The sequence below is a fragment of the Alligator sinensis genome, unplaced genomic scaffold (assembly GCF_000455745.1).
Source record: "Alligator sinensis unplaced genomic scaffold, ASM45574v1 scaffold591_1, whole genome shotgun sequence".
Classification (NCBI taxonomy): Eukaryota; Metazoa; Chordata; order Crocodylia; family Alligatoridae; genus Alligator; species Alligator sinensis.
This window is the reverse complement of record NW_005842925.1, coordinates 103277-126174: the sequence shown is the minus strand read 5'-3', so window position 1 is coordinate 126174 and position 22898 is coordinate 103277. Positions and strand designations below refer to the sequence as shown.

Below are 22898 nucleotides of genomic sequence, written 5' to 3'. Positions count from 1 at the left end.
TTTCGTAACCTGGTCATAAAAAGAGACTAGATTGGTCAGGCATGATCTGCCTGCCACGAACCCGTGCTGGTTTCCCCTCAGCATAATTTGTCCTGCCGGGCTCTCACAAATGTGAGTCTTGATAATTTTTTCAAAGATTTTGGCAAGGATGGAGGTGAGACTGACTGGCCTATAGTTGCCCGGGTCCTCCTTCCTCCCCTTTTTGAAAATGGGGACCACGTTGGCCCTTTTCCAGTCCTCCGGGACTTGGCCCGTGTGCCACGAGCTTTCAAATATTCCCGCCAGTGGCTCTGCAATGATGTCGGCCAGTGCCTTCAGCACCCTCGGATGGAGCTCATCCGGGCCTGCCGACTTAAAGGCATCCAGTTCTTCCAAATGACTCTGCACCATCTCAGGGTCTACGCATGGTAGTCTGGCGCCTTGCTGCTGCCTCTCTACAACCCCAGTGAGAGACTTGTTGTGCCCCTCACTTAGGAACACTGAGGCAAAGAACTCGTTGAGGAGTTCAGCCTTGTCCCCTCTGTCCGTCACCAATTGTTTCTGCCCATTTAGCAGGGGTCCTATTCCTCCCTGGGCCTTCCTTTTACTCCCAATATATCTAAAAAACAATTTCTTGTTGTCTTTTACTTGGGTTGCCATCCTCAGCTCCATGGCAGCTTTGGCCCGTCTAACTGCCTCCCTACAAACACGAGCAGAGGAGGTATACTCCTCTTTGGTAATCTCTCCCTGTTTCAAAGGCGATTCTTGGCTGTATTAACAAATGTGTTGTATGCAAGACAAGAGAGGTACCACTGTACTTGGCCCTAGGGTTAGGCCTCAACTGGAGTACCATGTCCAGTTTTGGGCTCTGTGTTTTAACAATTACGTACAGAAATTAGAAAGGGTCCACAGGTGAGTGATGATGATGACAAAGGGGCTTGATTGTAAGCCTTGAGGAAAGGCTAAAGGAAGAAGTAACATTTAGTTCAGCAAAAAGGAAATTAAGAGGGGATATGATAATTTTAAAGTATTTGAAAGGCTGTCATGGAGATTCATTTTATTTTTTTACTAGCCAGAGAAATATGGTAATTACTTTAAAGCTGCAGTACAACAGATTTAGAAAGCTTTTATGGAGGTCTGATCTAACTGTAAGAATAGAATATAATGGAAGACACCTTCCAAGAAAATTGTGGGATCTCTTTCACTGGAAGTTTTAAAAAACTAGCTGTATAGTCCTTTTTATGAAATGACTTGGGAACAATAAATTGTACATCTGCACAGGGGGCTAAATTAAATGAACCTGAAGTTTCCTTCCTGTGATTCTGTCTTCTTTCCTAATCTAGCTACTCCATGTACATTTCCTTTCCATACTGAATGGGGACAACAGACTTTTTTTGCATTAGCTTAGAGCACAGAGAAGGGTGAAAATGGAGTGGACTTGGAGGGATGAGTTTAGTAGAATAGTAAACTGGGGCACACCGTTGCCTAATAAGACAGGCTTTTGTGGAATGAGATAAATTATTCTTGATTTCTGAACAAAAGAAATGTTATAAACCAAGGAAACTGCAACATCCAAATTGAAAGGGGACAGGTAAAAATTAAAGCGGACAGTGCAAAGGAGGCAGAGTAGAAGTTAGTGTAATGTGACATTTGTCTACAAGAAGACGAAGATATTTTTACATCATTCTTGTCACAGGTAAAAGCACTAGAAGAGGACAGTCTCCATACTTGCTAGCGGATGAAGGGCTTTTGAAGATTAAGAAGGTATAAAGAGTGGAAGTGCCCACTTCATCACAGAACAGGATTGTTCAACTTAAGGCCCTCTTTCCCCCATCCCCCAACTGCACTTCATGCATGGATAAAAGGGCCCCCTCACCTCCTCAGCTGTGGACTCCCCTGGCACTGCATCACACTGCACCATTTCCTAGGATGAGGACAGAAAGTGAAAACCAGAGTAACAAGGAAGAGCCAAAGACTGACTATAGCAGTAGCCAGTGATGAGGGGGAGGGGAGCAGCAGCAGCCGGGGGAAACCAAGAGGCCACAGATTAACTCTGCTGCAGGCTTCTTCCATATTGCTAAGCAGGAAATAAAATTTTATGGGAAAACTGAACTATGACTAGGATCTGAAAAGATTTAAATGTAACAGGATGTTGGCATAGAATTACTCATCACGTGTTTACTCCCAAATCTCCAACAGATTTTTTCTCTAGTTTGAAAAATGTTTCTCACTTAATCTACAGCCAAACTTTTTTTCAAAGTTGTCCAATTAACTCATTAGACTGGGACTGAAAAAAAAATGTCTGTAGAAACAAATCATTAAGAACAATTGAAGAAGTCTGCATAGCAGACATGGATGGTGATGTATTAGCATGAAGAACTTGAAGGAAGTAGATGCTAAATTAGGGGAAAGGAGGTAGGAGAGGAGCCAAAGGATGAAAAGCAAGTGTAAATGATTATATGCCCTCTTTCAGTATGTCAAGGAAGTCTGGCTCAATGCCCAATTTGCCATTACTCCCCAGATGATTTTTTTCCAAGTAACTCCTGCATGCTGAAAGTATTCCCTGATATAATACAGTAAGTCACTATTTTCACAAATCAAATCCCTCCTTAGGACCCAGGTGTAGAGCAACACCAATAAAAGCATGACTGAAACATAATTAAGTTAATTTATTTTACCTAAACCACATCATACTGAGGAGTTTGTGGACCAGAAGTGTAGCACTGTAACCCTGTTGATACTGCCCTTGCTTGACCCATCTCTTTTTTGCGTCTGAAATTAGATGGCAAGCTTTGCTTTTCAATGCAGGTGCTTTGTTCATTTTCTTGTGCTGGAAGGTGTATAAGGGTACTAGTGCAAAAAATAATGAAGAAATAGCAGATCTGTTTGATTAAATCAACTTATGACAGACTGTAACAGTGTAATTCTGCACATCTTTTGCTTGTCTCAATTTAATTTGCTTCACAGGGCAACTGGCCAAACAACAACATTTAACAAAATTACCCTCTCATTTATGTAAATCTTGCATTTCTGTTAAAAAGAGAATGCAATGTTTTGTCAGAGCATTTTACGGCTTGTTGTCAAGACAAAGACAACCAAGAGATTCAGTTCAAATGGAATAAACAGTTCAGAAGTGCAAGACAAATGTAATGCACATAGTCATACTGCTTTTAGCTATATTAGCTTTAAAAACCATGCCAATTTAATAATTTTTCTTCAAGTTTTATTAGAAAAAAGCAGCAGATCAACATTACAATTCAGAAATCTAATCTAAATATGCACTTGACAATGAAGCACATCTGAAGTATGAAGTGAAAAAAGATTACCAGAAAACCTTCATCTATGTTCATCTCCTCTTATCCAAGTAATAAATCATTTTGCAGGCTCACTGATGATTGGAATTAAACAAAATAACCCAAAAGATTTATTGCTGTGAAAACAAATCTGTAGTACAGTAGTATGAATCTTGGACACTAAGCAGAATCAGCAAAGTTAACTTAAGGAGTTCAAAATGCACTAAAAAATCTTGTTTGGGCATGAAAGTCCACAAGCTGACTGATCCAAGTACAACTGAAGTGGCAGGTCTGGACAAAACAGTTAGACAGCATGTTAAACCTCCAGTTTTCAGACAGTAATATAAAGATACATTACAATTCCAAGAGCCCACAAAACAAAATAAAAAGTGAAAAAACTGAACCAACGTTCAAAGAACCAAATTTATTTAAGTTCATTTTGCCTGCACCCAAAATAATTTCAGACCCACCGGGAAAAAATATCCATGGACTGTCACATAACTGAAAAGAGAAAGAATTGTCATTTGACTTTGTTATTTTTGCCCCCACTGAGGTATAAAATCTACATATAAATTTGATACTTTACTATAAGAAATTGTACTTTTCATAGTTCTGATTTAGTTTCCATTAAACCCTGTTTTACATGTTTCTGATTGTAAAAATCTTATTTCGTGATAGTGAATCTGATGTCCAGCTCTCTGTTCCGTTTACTTTCTTTTCTTAATCTATATTTGATAGGCTGGTTACCAGTACTAACCAGGAGAAAAAATGCTTGGAAATCTCTTCATTACAACAGCACTTTCAGCAAAGGTTACTGATGTGCAAGCAAACTACAACGATATGCAAATCTCCAGAGAGCACTGATTATGTTTCCATTGTCTAAACATTCTCTAGAATGATTCGCTGATGGAAGAAACTTTTTCAAATATTGTAAACATCAGCGGGAGCAGTTTCACTAGTATGCATGGTTGTTTTGTGTTCTTACACAGGAAAGGCTGGTTCACAGCAACTGAAAAGCTACAGAAGCTGAAGTTCTAACAGTTGATGAACCTTGCATCCTGCAGAACAGAAATCTCCCCCTTTTTCCGCTACTTGAGGACGTAGCCAGAATATTTGCCGAGGTAGCCCAGTCAATCTTATTCTTCTTTTTAAAACCTCTCAGAATATTTCCGGAAGCGTAACGTTGCGAAGAAGCCACTGCTGTGAGCGGCTGCCATTGCAGTCTCTAATGCTGGGTACCTGGCTGTCTTCTTCAGTGGCTTTGTCTAGGCACTGGTTACTGTTCACATGCAACAGGGTTAATTTCTTCAAAAGAAAAACACAAACAAAAGAAAAACAATTAAGATTTCTAGAAAAATGCACACTAGAAAAATATATCCACCCTTGTCTTCAGTTAAAGTTCTTTCATAAAAACACAGGACTGGAAGATTTTCTAGGTCACTGCATCCAGCCTCCACTTCCAGAAAATATTCTGTGTTAAGCATGATTATACATATAATATATGGCGCATTTAAAGTCTACTGCTGAGTCAAATGTAATAACTATTCAATAAAATATGCAGTATTTTAGAATATTCATTCTGACAAAGACCTACTACTGAATTAAATGGGATGTTGAAAATTTGTTATTTCATGCATTATGCTGGGGATAAAGGCCCCCCATGAAGACAGACTCAGGTCTGTTCAGGGGCTGTGGAGGATTGGCACAGGCCTAAAGGGCTCCCTGATTGCTCATCCCTGGCAGGCTATAAGGGAGGTAGTGCTCTCCCTCTCTCCCCCTTCTTTGGAGAGACAGAGAGAGCACAGGGCACTAGGATACTAGGGGCCTGCAAGAAACCATATGAACAGCTGTATGCTTTCCTTCTGTGGCACATGAAAGGCTTTTTTGCCAGCACAAGTGTAACACCTTTACACAGTCTCTGTATTTTCAAAGTTCACATATTGCTTAGGTTTCCTTTATGTCCAACCACTGTGATCACAAGAAATCTCTTACACAGCCTCAGTGAATTTCTGAGACCAAAAGCCTCTGAGACATTAGACAAAGTTATACTATTCTAGATGGTCAATTTCTGAGTTCACATGATTTTTTATATAAACAGCAGGAATAAAAAAAGAGTTCAGGAATCAGCAGAAATGAGAAATTAGATTTTCTGCAACTTTGTAATGACTTTAGTTATTTTTTAAAATCAGAAAACACTGACCATCCACAGGCCAGCAAAGAGGTCTCCAAACTTTAAAAAAAAAAACTGGAAGCTAGTCTTCTATAACAAATCTCTCTCAAATTGGTTATCATTACTATTATTTATAAATCAGATCTAATTCAATTTTTTAAAATGTTTTTCTTTCATTAGGAAGTTTATGACAGGTCAATTAAGTTTTTCAGAACAAGCATAGGGTTTTGTCAAATTTGTAATGCCTGTTCTGCAGCTGCTATTGTTGTACTAGGAGTAGTGACTGATCCCACTCCACTTTCCTGCCTCTTTCAAAAGAGGAATTCAATTATAGTTGTACTGTCCCTGCTAATTAACCAGCCAGCTGTGGTACTGGGTTGCATTGATACTGGTGTGGCTTCTTTCACCAAACAAGAAAGTACAACAGTCTGCTGTCTATGCATAGGAGGCAGCAGACTGATAAAAGAACAGCAGGAAAACAGACACAATGAAAGGGTCCCATATTAACAAAAACTGAGAAGAGTTTGTTTTTTTTCCCCTCTCTCACTAATCTAGAGGAAATACGATAGACATTTATAATCACACACCTACACACTTATAAACAATTGAAATAAAGTAAAGTAGACATGCTGTTCTATTTATCTTTCCATAGCACAAAAAGGATAAATGAACCAAAATGCAACAAGTGTAGAAGGAAGGGTGTCTGGTTATCCCAAGCTAGTTTCTGGGCTTGGCTGGTTGCCACAGGGCCAGGAAAGAGCTCTCCCCAGCTCCTGTTGCTATGAGTATCAGGTTCTATTTTCCACACCTTTCTCAGAAGTATTAGGTCTTTGCCAAAGCTAGGGATGGCTCCGATTTTTGGTGGGGGTGTGTTGAAGCTCCTGCTCGGGCTTAAACCCAGAGAGTTCCTGGTTTGGTTATCTTGATTTTCTACTCAGGGCCAGACCAAATACCACATTTAGGATAAGGCAGGAATTTTATTCCATGGTCAGACTGGCATGAAGGAGGTTTTTGCCTTTCTCTGGGGGAGGGGATAGAGTGCTCTTCACTGAGTGTCTTGAATGTATTTTAATAAACTACTTCTTGTCCTTGCAATGGCAAGACATTGACAGTGCCCTCATACCTTTATCTGTGACAAGTTAAAGTGCATTTTTTAATATTATGCCTGGTAATTGTAAGGATGGTTCCCAAAGCTTTTAAGAATAGGCCAGAGTAGACCAGTGATTAAAGAATATATTCCAATATGCAAACTACTGAAGTGAGGATTTAAGATGTTACAATGAAAGCTGTGTTAATCGGCATTTTACTAACTGGAATACTCTGTTAACCGGAATTTCCAATATCCCCCAGTACAAATCCTCACTTTAGCAACTGGAATTTTTGCTAAGTCTATCCAGCATGCACATCAAGTATTTGCACTACAAGTAAGGCACTGTGTCTTCTGTATAACTCTCAGATAACCAGCACCCCTCTTACTCTACTCATGCCAGATAAAGCTTTTACTGTATATTCTGACAAGCTATAACTTTAAAAAAAAACAAACAAATAATGGCTGCAAATTAATAATTATATCAACCATTGCTGAAGGTCACCAGTGACTACCATGGGTGAATGTATAAATCATCTCCTTATGAGCAAACTATGTAATATCAAGGTGGTGGCAGGATGAGCTCTCTTCACACAGGGACCTTTTAGAATTCACATTCGTTCTAATAGCTCTAGAAATTAGGGGTGAACTGATAAAGATTTTTTTGGCTGATAACAATAGCCAATTATTAACCAGTAATATTGGTCAATACCAATCCGATAGCCGATTTACAGGAATGCAGCTGGGCAGCTTGGAAAGCAACCTCCTGCCAGTAATTCTGGGGGAAAGGGCCATCGGAGAGGGAAGGGGCAGATCAAGACCCCCACAGTGAGGGAAGGAGTGGGGCAGGGACAGGGGAAGGCGCTGCCCAGCCAGGGCAGTGAATGCAGCCCCAGGGCGAGGTGCAGGGTGGAGCTGCAGGTGGCTTGTCCAGAAGATGCGGGGAAGGGGGCGGCGGGCCCCCCCCCTGCCACTATACACAACCCTGGGGGAGGCATATGTTCCCCTGGATTAGTGTGCGGGGCAAGGATGGGCTGCCCACTGTGGGCTTGGGGCCAGGGGCTGTGTCAGCCTCTTCCCAGCCAGAGGGGTTGTGGGAGGGGCTGGGCTGGAGCTCCACTGGGGGCAGAGTAAGCTCAGCTGTGTGGGGCTGGAAGGGGTGGCTACAGGGAATTTTGGGGTGGCTATGGTCCCCCACATGCCGTCTAGCACCACCCCTGCTTGGGGCACTCGCTCTGCTGCCTTTTCCTCGGCAGCGCTGTGCTGTGGGGTGGGCAGGGGATAGGCAGTGCCTGCCCCTGCCCCCCTTCCTCCCTCACCATGGGGGATCTGCACCCCCCATGCCCATTCCCTCCCTCCCACCTCCAAGACTTACTGGCAGGATGCTGCACTCCAAGCTACTGTGCTGCATTCCTGGCCATGTGCATGTTGCGGCTGCGTGCATACATGTGGCATTTATTGGTGACATTATTGGCCATAAAAGCCAATTGCCTATAACGTTAATTGTTTTTAATTGGCGCCAATCTGATATGTGACTGATATATCAGTGCACCTCTAGTAGAAATTAAGTTGTTATTCATTTATTTTTGTACACCCAATAAAGTTGGATGTTATTCTTAGTCCAAGGGAAAATAACGAATCTGCTAGTTGCAAAAGATATTGCAAAAAATGAAACACGGGGGTGGGGAGAAAGAATGTTGCTCATTATAAGACCTTATAAAAAAAAGTAAGCTCAGCCCACAAATTACCAGCTTAAAAATACAGGCCTGAAAAATCTTATTTAAAACAAAGCCTTTTGAAGCTTGGTTTAAAAAGAGTTATCCTTTTTCATGTCCTTGTGACAAGGTATTTAACAGAATACACAGATTTGTTAGAATCTGACAGGGATGCGCTATGAGTGCTTCTGGTGTGCCCTAACACAGCACTGATGAGGTACAAAAGGTTTATGAATCAAGGCAGAATATATTTTGATTAAGCTCCAACAAAAATACAGAAGAATCTACATCATTTCAAAAGGCACTGCCTGAAAACTGAGCTCATTTCAGAATACACTAAGAAAATCATCTTTCCAGAACAGCCTGTGCCTTGTGCCCTGAAACATTTAAATCTGTCTTGCTTTGCTCAGTAATGACCAAACATCTTAATAACTACAAAGGATATATGAAAGTTGTAGCAGTTGTTTCACAACAGGTTCAAAAAGTGTGCACATTTTTTTTTCAAAAGACTTTTTTTAACAAAGTACTAAAACATACCTGATTAATTTTAAATTAATGCAGTACTAAAATATATTAATTAAATATAGGCTGGCAACATCTCTATGATAAACAACACTAGTTTGCAATTTGTTACATTTACCCATAATTCATCATGGGCCTTTGATGACTGTACAGACTAAACTGTCTATTGCAATATTTCCTTCAGGATTATTGTCTATAAGCTAAAACTACTAATAAACTATTAACATCTACTGTTTTAAAAGACAAAACCCTACTACATCATATTTCTTTCCAGCATCCTCAAAATTAGAATCAGGACCAGTCAATTACAATGGTCACTATTTTGTGATCCTGCAAGGAATATAGGGCAGCTTGGAAAGTTCCATATTTTAAAATATGTGCACAAGTTAAAGAGTAGTTTTTGACAAAATGCTAACAATCTAATGCTATTTTTTATTTTAAACCTGTACAGCTTCTGTACAGCTTGTAAAGAAAAATACTTTACATTTTGGAAAAATCAGCAATATCTCAGCACTAGTTATAATAGGTTTTTAATGTTTTACTATTTAAATGAATAGCATGCATTGTAATAAAATACAGAAAGAGATAAGGCTATTTTTTTAAAACATTTGGTTTTTGCCAGAAAACTGTCTTTTCAATTTGTAAAGGTCATATTTAGTCTTTATGGGATATTTGATACAGCTAATGAACACTATCTAAAATGAACTAAAATATTTTATATCTGTTTGATTGTTTGGGGGACCAAACTTCTGAAATATAATTTTATGAAAAACATTTGACATACCCAATTTATTTCTAAAACTGCTTTTTAATATGTAAACCAGGCAATATTTACTTTATGGGCTTTATAAATTATATGGTTTTGTCACATTTGCATGTTAAAGAATCCACTCTGTGTAAATTCTTATTATGAACGAGTTCTCTTTTAAAGGTAATGAAAGACTCTTTAAAAATAGCAAAGGTAATTGGGAAGTCTCAAAAATGGCAAGAAAAACAGAGGACTTTATTTCTTAGATAACTTGTCAAAACACTGATCCTTCCACCAGAAATGGTAAACACCTCTACAATTTCTTCTTCCAAGAACAAGAATATTAATAGGAGAGTATTACTATTAATTCTACACACTGAGCAATAAAAAATAAGCTGGAGTTGGCTATATTTGCAATCTAGTTGAAAGCCAATTATGTCACATGAATTCTTAGGCATGCTGTGACTGATTGGAGTGCTCTTAACCATAATTCTCATTCTAGACCGTCAAGTTAGGCAGAAGTAGGCAATCCTTTTCTGTGCTCCTTGCCATTTTTGTGAAAATTCAATTTGCTGATGAGAGTTCCATAGAGCACAACTGTTAACTTCCTCTCCTCATAAAAGGTGGGAGTGAAGGCTCAAGGTCTTGAACAACAGCTCAGACGAGAGAAAACCAAAAACTGGATTAAAGAGTCATTAAATGGCCACAATTTTACTGCACTTTATGCAAGTACCTCCCTTTCTAACTTCTTCCACAAAATGTAGAAGTCTTTGGAGTGGGTTGCCTTTTTACCTTGGCTCATCTCCTGTTCTAATTTTTTTTAAACCAGCTTAGACAGATCTCCAAAACAGCAAATGTTCATGCCTCACTTTCCCTGTTGTATGCATGCTTCAGAAAATCTAGAATTAGGCAATGAAAATATGGACCTAGGGAAAATTTCACACTAAATGTTCTAGGATTACTTAGAAAGGCTCATCGTTAATACTGACTTGCAGCCATTTATTCTTCTTAGAGGTCCAAAGACACTATGGCCGTATCCAGACAAGCAGGGGCATGTACCTGTAGAGGCACAAATAGTAGTGGTACACATTTGTGCCACTACAATCTGTTGCAGTGCGTGCCCCTGCATGTGTGCTTTACTGTAGGACATGCTGTCCCACTATGGGCAAACTGCCCAAGTCCAGGTCCTCGCAGCCCCCGGCCAGACTCCACATGCTTCAGGGGCGGGGGCTGGCTGGGGCACAGGGTGCCTCAATGTGGTGCTAGCCAGCAGGCAGCCCCTGAGCTAAAGCACACTACACCCCAGCCAGCTGGGGAGCAGCATGTGGAGATGGGGGTGGGGGGGGGGGAACATCCAGCCCAGTGCAGCCTGTTCCCCCATCTTAAGGCACTCTGCACTCTTAACAAAGGGACTCTGCATCACACAATGGGGGAGCAGGCTGCCCGGGGCTATCTGCTCCTCTGTCTGCATTTGTCCTGACACACGCTATTTTTGCATACTTTGTGCCACATTTTTTTCCAGGTTTTTTTTGTAGCAAAATTTTGTCCCCTCACTACAAATTAGCAGCACTGTACACAATTTAATGTGCAATGTGTGCGGTTTGTGACACCACAAACCGCATGTGCCTGCATGCGAGGATACAGCTTATCTGGCCAAACAAATATAGGAAGGAACAAGTATTCACTTTTCTTACTGTATGTGCAAGAGGCCAGTCCATGACAGTATTGACTGCACTGTGGACCATATTTCAAAACAACACAGAAACAAGTTTCACCTTCTTTCCTATTCTTGATCTCTGCCAATGTTATCACAGGGTGTGAAATGGGAAGGCAGGTGAAGGTACATTTGAAAAACTCGTTTCCTTGTTTAGAAAAGAAATCCTTTTATTTGCTCTATCAACTGTCAGTGTCAAAAATACTCTCTAGTTTAAGCAGTGGTAAATAGCAGTAATTGAGAGGAAGATGGTAATTACTAAGAGCATAAATAAATAAGGTAAACATGTTTTTAAATAACCTGAAGAAAATACCAATAGAATACTAGGGCCTGTTTCAATCTCAGTTGCACAATAAGAAACAGTTATTTCATTAGTGCAGTTAGATTTTTAAAGGATTTAACAAAACCTGATCAATCAATCTGACTGAGTCAAGATGCCCGAGATACTTTGATCTACCTGCTAAAATGCATCACACTTATGATGTATCCAGCCATGAAAAAATTACAGGGGCAGAAAACAATCCTGTGATCAAGATAACTCAACTAAGCTACAAATACTTACCTTTGAACTACATCTGTAACTGATCTGGTCTATAATCAAGTGCCTAATTATGTGGAACACTTAGCACTGGATACACTGGAAGCATAATGGGAAAAGACTGCAGTCTCTGGGGAACTGGTTTGCACAGTAGGTTATTGGCCATCACTTTTGACCAGTTTCCCTAATTAAAATCAGAAAGGAATGAAAATTTTTAAAGATGAACACTTGCAATACAACACAAACATCTTCCCCAAAAAACACCTGCTGTAAATTGAAGTGTGCATCATATGCAAGAAATAGCATAAAAGCATGTTCTGCTGCTTATGAGTGAAACAAAGTAAAATCTGCAGTGATTCACAAGGAGCAGAACAAATGAACAGGCTTAGCTCCCTAGCTGCTGCTAACTCAGTTACTTACTACAAGAAAAGATCTTATATTCTTCATTCTGCCTTTCAAAAACATTGATGTGTATATTAAATCTCTAGCATATAATATGCAATAAAATACGTAGTTTCCAAATTCCATTGCTTTGTAAAATGCCTTAATTTTACAGCACAATAAAGGGATGTAAGGCTTTCAATAAAAGAATGCCAAAGAATGACTACTGGTAAAGCTTTGGATTGAAGTTTAAGTTGCTGTTCAACATACCTCTGATATGGGAATGCTACCACAGCAAGAAGCAGAAGCCACTGGAACCCTATTCTATCCAGGTGATTAATTTTTAGAAAAAAGTATAGTAAATCCTGATCTTGAAAACCACGTAATCCTCAAAATGATACAGACTGTCTTTTTTACTCTCTTGGCAAATGCCATTCAACATAGCTTTCAAAGACTGGTTACTAGCCAAAAAAAAGGTGGGGGGGGTAGCAGGGGAAAAAACAAAAAAAGATTGCTCCAAAACATCCAGCAGGTAAAAAGTTTCAATTCACCCAGGGAACAAGGTTTTAAAAAAAGAAACAGGAGTGGAAACTGACTAACTGATGTGGAAGTTAGTGATACATGAGAGTGACATGAGAGTGACACTGTCCTTGTAAAAGACAGACAGCACCTTGCACGAGGTCTGGGATCTCTTTTATCCTCCTAGCCCACAAGTTGGCTGACAAAAGAGGCTATTTTTCATTGACTGGTCACGATTCAGAAAAGAAACCCAACAGTCTAACACAGTGGTTCTCAACCAGGGTACTACAAAACCATTTCAGGGGTGCAAAGACAGAATTCTGAAAAGGGGGTGTGCATGACTAGCAACTAGTGCTACAGGGGTGGCTACACTCCCATTCCCAACATCCCTCCAAATTCTAAGTGGGCAAACCATGCTGTGGAAACAACAGCTGAGACTTTCTCCTTTTAAGTTCCCAAATCATGTAAGAATTCCCCCAACTTCCCCTACGTACTCAGCAACACCTCTTCTATCCTCCTTGCCTCCTCTACTTATGTCTCCAAGTGCAAGAAAGAGAGACTTGCAAAACTGCTGCTGTCCTGGCCACCCCTTCCCCATTCCAGCTGGGACCGTAGGGATTGGTTGCATGGGGAGCTAGGCTTGGCCAGAAACAGCAGCAGTGGTGGGTGGCTCCTCCTTCAGCTGCTCTCAGGCTGGTGTGGAACACCTAGGGAGACTGGGGAGGGACAGGGAACCTGCCTGCCCTTGCTGCTCCTGTCCCCCACAGAGCCCAGGGCCCTGTGCAGCCTGGCAGGAACAGTTTTGGGGGTCCCCCTCTACCCTCCAGTCAGCAGTGGACAGCAGCAGGCAGGGGAGAGGAGGAGGAGCAACTGAACATGGAGAAGAAAGGGAGAAGCTGCCAAGAGGGGTGGAATCCCACCAGCTTCAGGGACTGGGGGGGGGAGAGAAGAGAGTTCCTGGCTGCTGCTCCTACAACACATCTCCTCTGGATCCAACCCTGGTCCTCAATGCTCACTTCTTAGCCTTCAGGCTGGTGAGACTGAAAAACCTTTTAATATTTTTAAATTTCAGTCTCCCGTGCAAGTTTTTTTTTTAATTCAATGCCCCACAGGTCACATTATACATGACCCCTGAAAACTCCACTTACCCCACTACTTATTGACCACATAATTTTTTAAGTTTTCAAATGATGCAAACCAGTGTTTGGTTTCTAGCTTCAGCAGCTCAATTTGATTTTCAGTAACAGAAAGAAAATATGATATTTTTTTGAAGTTGAATATCTTACAATGTGGCTGAGCTTGAAATCCAGGTTTTTTGTTACCCTTTCTAATAATTAGCTTTCCAATAATAGAAAAACAACTTATAATTAACTGTGACAGAGGCAAGTTCTTAGGTCTTGAAGCTGTGATAGGATCTTTAAGATTTTTTTGACCAGTCCAGATTGAACAGAAGGCTCCAGTATATGGGCCAGCATAATTTTCAGTTTCTAGTCTTGCACTAACTTAAAACAGCATCCATGAGAAGAAGCATTTTCCAAACAGTCTTGCTCTTTTGAAGTAAGTAGAATTAGAATTATTCATTGCCATATTAAAGTGACTTCCCACTTCCCAAGATTACAGAGTAAACCAATTACATACAGGAATATAGCTTTCACTAACAGCGGGGGTGTTAAATTCACCCCATGCCATGGGCTCGAGCTGGCCTGCTGCACAGGGCAGCAACAGATGGAGCATGGGATATAGGGAAGTGGCAAGCAACAAGTTGCTCGCTAGTGTGGTGAATGGGGCTGTGTTGGCAGAGGGCTAACCAAGGGCAATGTCCAGCAGGGCCCCAACTTCCCTATACTGCTGGGTCCAATGGAGTGGCTTTGCATGCCATACAAGAAAAACCTCCAACTTATGTTTCACCGTTTTGACCAAGAGACCCTACTAACAAAAACACTGCTTCAGTTTATTGCTGGTGTAATGTATTTCTGGCACTGTGTGCCACAGGATACTGGGCAAGATGGACCTACGGTCTGACCCAGTAAACGGTAGTTCTCGTGTTAATGTATGAAATTTCATTGAATTATTTCCTGGTTGAAAATCATTAGAAGGCTTACCACTGGATCATATTCCCAAAGCTGATTGCCTTTTAGATGGTGGCACTTGAGCATTGTTACTGGACCATTAAGTTTGGAGACATCCAAACATAAATCATCTGTTCGAATTTCTTTGTTGGCTGTATATGAGAAAACCTTAATAGAAAAATAATAATGTTAAATAATGGGTTCCACAGAAAGAACAAAAAAATTAGCATATCACTTAATAAATAGTTATAGTGAACCTTAAGGAAATGTTTATTTATTTTCACTTGTTCTTCAGAGGCAAGTATAAAGCCATATGAAGAAATACACAAGTTATTCAGACTAAACGAATTTTTCAAACTGAAGATAGACCTTACTGTAATGAAACGAGCCTCTAAATTGAAAATGTAAACTAGCAAGAGCTGATGTGTGATTATATTTTCAAATAAAATAATAAAATCAGTGAGAGACAGGTACAAAAATTCCTGAGTTGAGCATTGGGAAAAGGAAAAAAAAAGCAAAAAAAAAAAGCCAACAGCACATTTAGGTCTGAACTGCCACATTCAGAAAGAAGGAATCAGAAAGCATTTGTAGGCCCATGCTACAGCAAACCACAGGGAACAAAAAAGTTAATGTTCACACTGGCTGTGTCTACGAGAGACACTAGCTTCACAGTAGCCCATTACTACTGTACAGAACCATTGTATGGCACGAAGGATGATGCAAAGCTACTGCGCAGTAGTAATGAGCTACCGTGCAGTCAGTGTCACCTAAAAGTAATTTGGTGACACTACTGCGCAGTAACTCCTGTTATTGTGCAGTCATTTAATACTTGTGTATGCAAGTATTAAATGACTGCGTAGTAACAACTGTTCAGTCAGGTGTCTCATGTAGATGCAGCCACTGCAGTACACTCTGGATGGGATGTTTTTAAACATACCTCACCCACCTGTTCCTTCTCACATGTACCAAATCCAGGGGCATGCTGGTGAGGCCATAGCAGCCACTCATGCATGCTGGAAGATAGGGTAGACAGATATAACACTTGAAATGCTTCAAAATGCATATGGTAATGGTATTTAGAGGTTTGCTTTGGGGAATTTGCTTATAGATAAAATAGATATGCATTATGACAATGGTCCAGGGCAATGGCAAGTGTTAACTGATTTCTAAAAGCCTGGCTGTCAGTTTCACAGCCTTCAAAGCAGACAGGAACAGACATACAGGCTGGGAAATTGTAGGCATGTAGCACACTGTTCCATAACATGAGATAAGGTGGCACCAGATCACAGTGACCAACTGAGAGCCCTTGGGCTTTCTGGTTTTGGGGAACAGATCAAATTAAGAGAAGACTGGGAAGTCCAAATTAGAATGTGTGCATGTGATGGGCTTGTGAAGCAAAGGCATATGCTGACAGGAGTGAATGTGGACCTCCAGGCTACTGACATCTGATATTCAAGACAGAACCTCAGAGTTAAGCTCACATCCTGGCCAGATGTACCTTGACTCCGATGACAGCCCTGGGACCGGTAGATATAGAATTGCTTGTATTGTTCTTACCCACTATCATCATGTATCAATAAAATTTGCTTATTATTGAATGGAAAGGTCATAGTTGGTCTGAGAGTTTGGGTTCGCCCAGAACAAGGTATCTGGGTCATAAATCCAGTGCCAACAACTGGTGAATCCGCTGGGATGGGCGATTCTGACTCAGGGACTGGGATCAGGTTCAGTGCCAACAATTGGTGACTGGAACCCTGGGACTGGAACCTGAGGGCAGTAATCTGATTGATCAGGGAATTTGTTGGCAGGCTTCAGCCAAGACTTGTAGTGGACTAAGACTATGGAGTCATGGGTGGAGATCTGCTGGTAAGGTAAAACTGTATGGTAGTTCCAAATAGGGTTATAAACTAAGTAACCATGTTGTATTAGAGTTTTTTGTGCAAGAAGTTGGTTGATTGCACTGCTGACCAAGGGGACATTATCTGTCTGGGTCAGGCACAGTAGGGTACAGGTGTGATGGAGGCAGGAGCAGCAATTTTGAGAAAGACAGGGTTGCAACCTGCTCTCAGAGTGTGCCTGAGGTTCGTAGTTTGGACAAGGGTACATGCTGTGGTCTGCTTGGATTAAAACATAACCTCCTATACCTGGTATTATAGGAACCTAGAAGCAGATAAAGTTAATCTCTCTGCTGGAGAGAGTGTGCGACTCAGCAGGGGAAGAGTCCTTGCGACTCATGCATTTGTAAGTGGTTACAGGATAGTGCTGCTTTGCAGAGATTGTTAACATATGTGTGTGTGGCACTGGTTACAGGAACAGTGTGCGTTTGCTGTGGAGATAGTAAGTGGAAGTTACAGGTGCAAGTTATTGGCAAGCCTGAATGTTATGCAGGCAATGCAGCTTCAGGGAGCTCAGAGACACTTGAGGGAAGAACAGGAAGGGTACAGAGCTCCACCTGGAGATCAGGGATGGGGATGTGAAACAGATACCTTGTGATCCTGTGTGCCCCTGAGACTAAATAGTGCCACAGAAATTTGATTTTGGAGGTGGCTTATTTTAGAAAGCTAGGAGGGGGCACGGGGAGAAACAAGACATGTTAATGGACACTTGCTCATTCTTTTATCCTGCTTTGGTTTGTTGTGCTAACATGCATTTGGTTATGCACGGCACTAGTAGAGAATTCGTGTGTTGGTAATGGGGGTGAGGAATGTCTTTGCTTCCCCCCCACCTCCCTCCAAAAAAAAGTATAAAGATCCTAGAAGGAAAAGTGTTAGCAGCTTGTTAAGGCAGGAAGGTGTTTACAAAAACAAGAGTTCAGCTGTGTAAACAGAGTCAGTGCTGAGGAGTTATTCTGAGCAGGAGGAGACAGCCTGAACCAGAAGGAAAAAAATGGGTCTTATCAGAGGTGCCTGATTTTTTTTCTTTTTTGCAGATGCATGGTTTGAAAGTTGTTTTTAGGACTAGAAGCTTTCCTGAACAATTGTGTGATGTAAAAACAGGGCTTGCTGTGGTAAACGTAACCACGATGCAGAAGGACAACAGCTGAGAGACAGTAAGCGAGTGCGAGATTGATTTGCAAAAGGCAAAGCTAGCACAGATTGTGAAGCCTGCAGCCCAGCAAGGATATGGTTAAGGTTGGTCTGAGGGTTTGGGTCCCGCCTGGAGCAAGGTATCTGGGTCATAAATCCAGTGCTAACTATGACCACTTCTCTGTTTAGTGGTGTACTATTGGTATGATTAGCTGGAAATTAAGTATATATCATATGCGTAATGATGCAAGACTTTTAGTTAAGATAGTTTATTACCTGATTGCCACCCATTCCATGACAGTTAAAAATTCCAACTTTTTCATTTTCCTTTCTTGCCATGTTATCCAGGCATTGATTTGTCTCCACATTTCTTATCTAAAGAAAGAGATATAACACATTAAAAAGGTGATTTCTGCAGAAAAAGTGGACTCAGGGTTATCACTGTGAGCTGATTTATACAGCAGGACCTACATTAGGAAAGTCAGACTCACCTGGCCCTATGGTCCAAATGAATGGTGCAGGGCCAGTCCCATGGCCTGGCCGGGGCCTACAGGCTTCCCACCTCCTATCCTACATCCCGGATCCAATACATGCAGTACTTGCTCTAGCTGTTCTGAGACTCAGGCTGCACAGTGCTTACCCTGGACCAAACTCGAGTGGGCGCCATGTACAGCATGTATCCAGGTTCTTATGTGCATGGCTGGTCTGGTGCACAACACGTGCAGAGTGCAAGTCAACTCTGGACTCAGGGGCAGCACTGTGGGCCAGACAACAGGGCTCCTGTGACTGAATGTAGCCTGCAGGCCATGTTTTTGACACCACTGAATATATCATATCTGGGTGGTTCACAGCAGGTGTCAAATTGAAGACAAGCCACATAGCTGTGTACTATGGCTTTTACTTCAAAAGAGCACTGCTCCTCCATCTATGTAGCTGATTACAGAAGCGATGCTCTTTGAAGTAAAAACTGCAGCAAACACATGAAGCACCTCAGCAGTCCTGCACAGTTGTTTGCTGCAGCCATGTATACCCCCAGGTAGTTTGCAAACTAACAACAATAACAATAATATGTAAACAGTCATACTCCAGTTGCTTTCTTTAGTTAAGCAGAATATTGATGTCAAATTTTGTCTTTACTAATATGAACTGCAGAATGTACTTCAAATGTACAAGAAATGATTGAAAAGCAAAAACAGAAAAACATATTGCCAGCAGATTTTCCAGTGCTGAGGAAGAAAAACATAGCTCAGTTTAAGACAGAATTTCCTAAGCGTGCCCTTTTCAGACTGAAATGTCTCACTTGGGTTCAAACTGTATCAGGTGCCCATTTTTAGAAAGTCTATATAGCTGTTCAGTCAACAGTATTGAGACCACAGTGGGGGGGAAATGAAATGCTGATCTGCAATCAATTAATAGATTTTTGTTGAGAACTCTCAGAATAGTTTCCTTTTAAGAATGCTAATGTCTATATGTAATTAAAGATGAGTCACCATAACTCATGCCAAAAAGACTTAATTCACATAAAATAACAAACAATGACAAGTGAAGTTCACTGACAATGTAGCAAGAATGTCAGATGCCAAGCTTCTCTAGTAATACATGTAGTCTAACTGGATTCTCATATATGCTACATCTTTTTTCATAATGTGCCACTGAAGCTGTCGGAGATGGAATCAGAGACAGGTTACCAAAGCTAGAGACTCTCATATCTTTGAGGTGCAGGGGGCAGGTGCTCCTAAACTGCTCATTACGTTTCTGTAGTTTGGTTTCCCAAGCACTAGATCTTCCTTGGCCTCACTGCTGCACCTTCTGGGTACAAACCCTTGGTCTCTTACTTCTTCGCAGAAACAGGAACTCACAGTCTGCATGTCCACCTTGTTAACACCCCTGTGTCTTGAAGCATACTGTTTTTCAGAGCTCACACTTTATCAGCATACTCTGGCTTTACAGTGCATCTCTTCAGAAGCACATGACAGCAAATGAACAATTTGTAAGCCTTTGAAAAACTAGACATTGTAGGATCTGACAGATGTGGGGAAAAAAAGAAAAGAAAAACTGCTCTACTGGAAGCAGCAGTGCATTACTTTGACCCAGCTCTGCAGTGTATGTATAGACTGGGTGCTTCAGTGGGGCTTTCTGGCACTTTTAGCTAAAGCTGATTCAATCACCTATTACATAAAAGCACAAAAAAAAAAAGGCCCCACAAAACCACCCTGTCTCTACAGATGCTTGGAAAGCTGGGTGCAACTAACATGCTGCTTCTTCTGGGCCTGTGCTGTGCTCAACATGGGAGCATGCTGACTTTAAAGTGTGGTTTTTTTCCCCCACGTCTGCAAGCAGCCTCCATGTTGTATAACATAAGAAACGCACAGATTTAGACATCCCTATTTCTCTGCCTCTGGTCATGAGGGGAAGATTAGATGTGCACATAAAATACATGTATGTTTATATTATATAGGATAAGGATTCTTTTTAAAGAATTTAAAATTTATGCTTCAAAGCACAAAACCACTACTTATTTATAGAGATTACTAAAGAATTTTAAATTGCTTACGGAAAAAATATCAAGATACTTCTTAATTATGCATTCAAAGGTTTTGTGCAACTTCTTCGATGCCACCAGGACTGGACACAAGCAAGACACTGAATTAGACTAAGCACTGGCCTGCTCTGATAAAATAATTCTTGTATTCCTGTGCATGTTTAAGTACAAATACCATATTTATCTGAATCCAAGACTACTTTTAATTTCAGGCACCCAGCCCAGTAATCAGATGTTATATGCAGAGAATTTTAAATTTGTCATCTTAAATTTGTCACCTAAGCACTGCAGTGGGGGAAGGAAGGGTGGGGGGGAGGGGAGGGAAGAGACACGCGTCCATCTTAGCTGCCATATTAGCTGAGCTGAGCTAAGCCTCTCCATGTCTCTCTGTCATCTAAGACATAGGAGAGAGTCTCATGCCAGGCATCCCCAGAAGGGCCCATTTCAATAGGCATGCACAGTGCTATAGGTAGGCTCAGCATTCAGCACAATAGCCTTGGTCACTTTCCTTCAATAAAATGGTGGGGAATAGGTGCCTTGTCTCTAAGGCTGGTGATTAGGGTACTCACCTTGAGGATAAGAGATACGAATCTGAACCTCTTCAAAACTCAGGAATATCTAGAACCCAGGTTCCTCACATTCTGAGCAAATGTTCTAATGACTAGGCTATTATCAGGTGTCTACCTAAATCAAGCAACAGATTTACCAATTTTTGCAGGTTAATTTTAGTGTAAAGTTCTTATTCTGCGGTCATTTCATGGAGGCTCCACCCCTTGGCGTTGACTGGCAAAGAGGCCCCGGGGAGGAGGAGAGACGAGGGGGCAGCCACCATCTCAATCACTGGGCTGCTCTTCAAGCAACTCTGCCTCTCAGCACTGACTGTGAAGAGACCCTGGGGGCAGCTGCCACCTTCTCTGCTGTCCTTTGTGCCATCCCACCACGTTCCCCTTCTGGCAGCAAAGAATGCTAGCTCTCACTGGGGAGCTAACATTTTATTTTTATTTAATTTTTGTTGCTGTTGTTGATTTTGCGGACACTCTGGGATTCTGCAGTTTCCCCAAAATCCGCAAAACCGCGATTTAAGTAGGTATTACATAAAAAGCAGACATCAGCCCTACTGGTGCCAGCAACTCCCTGTAACTAAAGAGGCAATTCAAATGTTTAAATGAAGAAATGTATATTCATGCTGAGTATCCAAGTCTCACATGTGCAATTAACTTCAGGCTGTGAGGATATACCAAAGCCTGCAAGCAAGGCAAGGATAGGCATAATTTGTTTTAAGTTATGCATAACTTTCTTCAGGATACCCACTGGCTGGCTTAGGCATCTTTCCACTCAGTTGTGAATCTCATCTTCAGCGCATACCCTGTTTATTGTAGGAGGGATCTTGATTTTATGAACCTTGTTCTTGGAGCTGAGAGCCTAGAAATTGAAGTGCAGGAAGAATAGAAAATATGGCAGGCAGCCAGCTTGGCTTTGCAGAGAACTCTTCAGTGAGCTTAAACACAAAAAGGAAGCTTACAAGAAGTGGAAGTTTGCACAGATGATTAGGGAAGAATATTGCTTGGGTATGCAGGGATGAAATCTGGAATGCCAAAGGGCAATTGAAGTTGCAGCCAGCAAGGGATGTGAAGGGTAACATGAAGGGTTTCTACAAGTATATTTGCAACAGGAGGAAGGTCAGGAAAAGTGTGGGTCCCTTACTGAATGGGGGAGGCAACCTAGTGACCGATGAGGAGGAAAAGACTAAGTACTCAATGCCTTTTTTACCTTGGTCTTCATAAGCAAGGTCAGCACCCAGACTACTGCACCGGGCACCACAGTTTGGGGAGAAGGTAAGCAGCCCTCAGTGGTAAAAGAACAGGTTAGGGACTATTTAGAAAAGCTGGACATGTAAAAGTCCACAGGGCCAGATGCAATGTATCAAAGGGTGCTGAAGGAGTTGGCTGATGTGACTGCAGGGCCGCTGGCCATCATCTTTGAAAACTCGTGGCAATCTGTGGATGTCCTGGATGATTGGAAAAGGGCAAATATACTAACCATCTTTAAGAAAGGGAAGGAGGATCCAGGGACCTACAGACCAGTCAGCCTCACCTCAGTCTCTGGAAAAAAACATGGAGCAGATCCTCAAGGAATCCATTTTTGTAAGCACTTGGGAGAGGAGAAAGTGATCAGGAACAATTAGCATGGCTTCACCAAGGGCAAGTCATGCCTGACCAACCTGACTGCCTTCTATGATGAGATGACTGGCTCTGTGGATGCAGGGAAATCAGTGGACAAAACATCCCCTGACTTTAGCAGAACTTTTGATATGGTCTCCCACAGCATTGATGCAAGCAAGTTAAGGAAGTATGGGTTGGATGAATGGAATGTAAGGTGGACGAAGTTGGTTGGATTGTTGGGTTCAACGGGTAGTGATCAATAGCTCGAGGTCTAGTTGACAGCCAAATCTCAAATGGAGTGCCCCTGAGGCCAGTTTTGTTCCTATGCACTACTACAGGCTTGGGACCAAGTGGCTAAGCAGCAGCTCTACAGAAAGACTTGGGGGTTATGGTGGATACTAAGCAGTGTGCCCTTGTTGCCAAGAAGGATAAC

General features: G+C 41.5%; 1 protein-coding gene across 1 annotated transcript in view; it reads right to left on the bottom strand.

Annotated features, from left to right (window-relative positions):
* Positions 1–3374: 3374 nt before the first annotated feature.
* Positions 3375–22898, bottom strand: part of GALNT1 (polypeptide N-acetylgalactosaminyltransferase 1) — an 88002-nt gene continuing 68478 nt past the window's right edge. The window contains exons 8-10 of the mRNA XM_006036204.1: positions 18038–18136; positions 14769–14903; positions 3375–4577 (exon numbers count right to left, since the gene is read on the bottom strand). Of these exons, the coding sequence (XP_006036266.1) occupies positions 4431–4577; positions 14769–14903; positions 18038–18136 (381 nt within the window). The 3' untranslated portion in view covers positions 3375–4430. The remainder of the gene's footprint in view (positions 4578–14768; positions 14904–18037; positions 18137–22898) is intronic.